We start from the raw sequence: 4,921 nt of genomic DNA on the forward strand, positions 1-4,921 counted from the left end.
CAGGGATCTCTTCATAGCTCCACCTCAAGCTCTTCATAGCTCCACCTCAACTGAAAAATTCTCTACCTTAAATAAAGCACTATGATGAACTTGAGAAACGCTCTAACAATCTCCACCTTTTCTCAAATTCATCATTCTTCATTTTTTTCTATCTTCTCTATCCATCTCATTGGTGTTCAATTGCTCACGCATGATAACCCACCAATCTTCAAACTCATCTTCATCAATTGTTTTTCTGAATTAAAGAAATAAACCTCTCCTCTTCACTCATCATATTCCCCTTTGCTCTTTATCAGGCTTAGAGCAAACCCCTTCATTATTCACACCCCTTGCCCCATCTTGAGAACTAGCACCTACTCTTGACTTGTCCTCAAAACTTGTTCCTCGTGGGCTTCACCTCTATCACCTTTGCCCCATCTTGAAAACGAGCATCTTCTGGCTTGTCACAAGACTTGTTCCTCAAGGGCTTCACGCTATCACCTTCTTCATACCTTCATGTCATCATCAACTTTGATTGAATCTCCATAGCACCTCGCTATCATCCTCTGCTCTGACAAACTTCGCAGCAATCTTCTTATACTGATCTTCAGGACCAATTACAGGCTCTGACCCACCATCGACTCTAATACCAGTTGTTGGGGATAATTAACTCCATCCAACCCATTTAATGGTCGGTTGTTGTTGAGAGTTAAATCCCTCCTTCATCACACACAGCGAAAATATCATCACATCACATTAACACAAGCATATATGGAGATAACAATCATACACATCCACTCACAACACAATATTTTATATGGTTCACCCTACTCTAGGGTTATGTTCATGGGAGAGAGAAATTTCTCTATTATGAATCAAGGAAAAGAATATACAACCACATGTCAAAACCCCACTCACTCACTCATCATCACTTTTGAGGCTACATGTATACACTCGGGAATTACATATACTCTCCCCTCTCCTCATAGCACTCACCCTTAAACCCCTTACATTTTTTCTCTCTTCTCTCTCTCTCTCTCTCTCTAAACTTCTCACACCCATCTCTATTTATAGAGTCTTCAAAACTCAATTCCTTATTAGACAAGTATTCCTCAAATCCAATTCCTTGTTGGACAAGGATCAACTTACCTACAAGAAGTTACCATATCCATCTTTAATTCTAAAATAGTAGGCATAATTTATTTCCCAAATCTTTAGCCTTTTTCCCCAAGTCTTCTGGATTCCAAAACCAATCAGGAAACTATTTCTTGCACTTCCAAAAAAAAAAAAAAAAAACCCTAATTTTTTGCGCACAAATTTTGAGCCACAAACCCAACAATCTCCATCTTAGCTCAAAATTCAATCTTCACGTGATTCTCCATAGCTCCGCCTTGAACAAATATCTCTTCATAACTCCACCTTAAACTCTTTATAGCTCCACCTCAACTGAAAAATTCTCCACCTCAAATAAAGCATTATGATGAACTTGAGAAACACTCTAACAATATATTACTCATATTGTTTTTTCCTCATTTGCAACCGCAGTGTAACGGATTCAGACAAAATCAATCAAAACTGACCGATATGATTCGCGTATCAAAATTATAAAAAAATCGCGTATCGAACGATACGATAAACCATAATTGCTCTTGCAGGTTGGGTCTCCCATATCACTCACAATTGGTTCTTCTTTAACTCTGCTTCATCTGCTTTAAATACTTGGGAGAATTGATCTTTATATGTATGTATCACTTAAAGTGGTGGCCAAGTTTTCCTTGCCACATCACATCAGCAAACGTGCACATATTTGATACAGAATGAAGACTTGAAAGCCCCTACAAATATTATTCTGAATCATATGCAAATTGTTGAAAATATGTGATGGTAATAAAATAAAAAAATTAAAATATATAGTTTTTTTTGTGTAAAAATAAAATAAAAATATGAGAGAACGACAATGAAATTAAAATTACATCACAAGTTGATCTCAATAGTTCCAATGCAGTCAATACTGCACTTTGCACGTATTTGTTTGGCAGTTGAGATTCTGAAGGTAGCAATGTTCATATTGTGTAATGAATTTTATTTTTATTTTTTAACCCAACTGGTATAGAAACCAACGGTTAGTCGCAAATCAAATAAAAGGAACACAAGTGCTTTGGTCAACATTTTGATTTCTTAGTTTCTCCTAGGCTTTCCTCATTTTAGACCTCGCATACCTGAAGAGCAGTTAGCACCACAATCCAAGTGCTTCGGTCAAAATATGATTTACCTATTTTCAGTTTTCAAAAACTTATTAAAATAGTTTTTTTTTGTTTTCGAACTGTTTTAAAAAAATTCAGTTAAAAAAAAACTCTGGTTTTGAATTTTTTAAAATAAATTTTAGGTTCCTATTTTTACCCAAAAAAAATTCACCAAACCGCTTAAAACAGGACCCTAGCTTTTTGGACCTTAGCTTTTCAGCCTTTTTGACAAGATCCGTTCTCCTTCTAAAAAATCAAAAATTAAGTTTTCAAATGCATGATTGCCGAAACTTTTGTCCTCCAAATAGAGATACATTGATTGCATTATTGTTTTTCAAAATTCCAGAGCTACCTGTTGGTTGTTAGATTTTTTTTTTTTTTTTTTCATTTTAAAAAATACAAAGTATTTTCTCTGGTAATACTGTCTCTTCTAACTTCTCAAAAGTCACAAGTCTCGCATACATAGGACGAGTTACGGAATATTAAGATGAAAAACAAGCAACAAAACAATAAAAGAGATGTTAAAAAAAAAAAAAAAAAAGCCCTAATTTTAGTGGAACACAAACAAATTGAAAGTGTTGCAAGTTGCAACTGAAAACAGAACACTACTACTACTAAGTCGAAGAAGAAGAAGAGGCGACGCCACCGCCTCCGGCCAACAAGCCACCGGCTTCGGCGGCTTCTTCGTCCAAGAACAAGTCGTCAGTCTTCCTCAGAGCGGCGTGAACCAGCACAACCACCGCTGCGATCAACAGTGACACCAGTAAGTTGACCGTCGCGTTAGTCAAGAAGAGGAAAACGAGCGTGAGAACCGAGAGCACGATCAGCACCACACGATCGTTGATCGTGCGGTGGAAAACCACCAGAGGCTCGTCCCGGAGGAAGTAGAGGAACACCCAGGCGGCCATCATGACGACGAACACGATCATCGAGATCGGGTGCCAGAGGAGGCTGAGGAAGATGATCAAGAGGACGACGATGGCGTAGTTCATCCGGAAGTAGGCGACGTTCGTTCTGATCCGTCCGAGTGCGTCGTTGAAGGTCGCCGGGAGGTTGATTGACCGGAAGTTGAACATCTCTTTCCACGGCCGTCGATCTCCAAGGCCCGATGCCAGCCGCTCCTTCACGCGGGAAAGGTACTCCAGGTTTGAACCTCCCGGAGATGACGTCGGTATCGTCCCATACGTCGTCGTCGCCGCCATTTCGGACGATTCTCCGGCGAATGTATGTCAATTTCTCTCTCCCGCGATCAAGTGTGTTTGGGAAGACGAGAAGAATAAGAAGGAAGAAAAGGCGGTGTAAATGAGAACGCGTAACGACGTGATATAGTGAATATATTAAGTCAAGAGGTCCTATACAATGCGGCTGAGGTGTATCCATTATCATGGAAACTCTCTAGACGAAAAGAAAAAGAAAATAGAAAATAAATGTGTCAAAGAAATAAAATAAGTTTTTAAATAAAAATTGTAAGAAAGAGCATTAAACTCCCTTGAACTATTTAGTCATTTGCGAGAAATCCTCCTGAACTACAAAAAATCCCTCTGAACTATGATTTTGTTATAATTTACCCCCTTGAACTATTGGTCATTTGCAAGAAATCCCCCTGAATTACCAAAAACCCCCTATGAACTATAATTTTGTTGCAATTTACCTCCCTGAATTATGATTTTGTTGCAATTTACCTCCCTGAACTATGATTTTGTTACAATTTACCCCCATGACATCAGCTTCCGGAACCGAAAATTTTGAAAGACCAGTTTACCCTTATCACTTCGTCGTTTTAACTTATACACTTCTTACATTTTTTTTTTTTTCTTGCCAAAAGATGTTTTTCACCCAACACAACCTAAAATAAAAGAGCTAGAGAGAGAGAAAAGACCAAAGAAATCCGAGGTCGGCGGGATGGCTCGGTCTCTGATGAAGGCGGCTTGTGCGCAGAAAAGTCGGCTGTGATGAGAGCTCGGTTGACTTGGTCGTGAACTGTGGAGGCGACAACGAGCTTAAGGGGGCTCGGGTGGTGAACTGTTGACGGCTGTGTGCTCGAAACACGGACGGCGGTATGCTCGGCTATGGAGATGGCGGAATGGGCCGGCGAGCTTAGAATGGACGGTGGAATGGACCGGCAAGCAAGGTGCGCTGAACAGGGGGCAAGGTGGTGACGGCGATGGGCTGACGCAACGGTGCAAAGAAATGCAATATATATGGCCGACGGATTTGACGGGTGGTGCAACGACTATAATGGAGCTATGTCAGGAAACCCACCGATCCCAGAAACAAATTCCTCGACTTCATCGTTCCTTTCAGTCAATTAATTCGCGCAGATGGGGTAAACTGCAAAAAAATATATAGTTCATGGAGGTTTCTTGCACATACCCTAATAGTTCAGGGGGTTTTTTTGCAACTTTTATAGTTCAGGAGTTTTTTTGCACATACCCCAATAGTTCAGGTTTTTTTTTTGCAACTTTTATAATTCAGGGGTTCTTACACATACCCCAATAGTTCAGGGGTTTAATGCACTTTATCCTAATAATAATAATAATAAAATATAATTAAAGTTATATATTATACTAAAATACCCTTAGTCATGTTAAATTTTACTAATTCTATATATATATATATTTTAAAGGTAAAAAGTAAAAACACACACACCATTTTATTAATGTCCAGATTCGAAGCATATCCTTCCTTTAAACTTGGTC

General features: G+C 39.1%; 1 protein-coding gene across 1 annotated transcript; it reads right to left on the bottom strand.

The window, feature by feature from the left end:
- Positions 1-2,445: 2,445 nt before the first annotated feature.
- LOC132286257 (PRA1 family protein F2-like) lies at positions 2,446-3,528 on the bottom strand. The gene has a single exon (XM_059788539.1). The coding sequence runs from the start codon at positions 3,422-3,424 to the stop codon at positions 2,837-2,839; it is 588 nt and encodes a 195-aa protein (XP_059644522.1). The 5' UTR covers positions 3,425-3,528; the 3' UTR covers positions 2,446-2,836.
- Between the last annotated feature and the right edge of the window lie 1,393 nt (positions 3,529-4,921).

Source organism: Cornus florida, unplaced genomic scaffold (assembly GCF_030987335.1).
Source record: "Cornus florida cultivar Cherokee Brave unplaced genomic scaffold, ASM3098733v1 CherokeeBrave_3.0.0_Hap2_Chr11, whole genome shotgun sequence".
Taxonomy (NCBI): Eukaryota; Viridiplantae; Streptophyta; class Magnoliopsida; order Cornales; family Cornaceae; genus Cornus; species Cornus florida.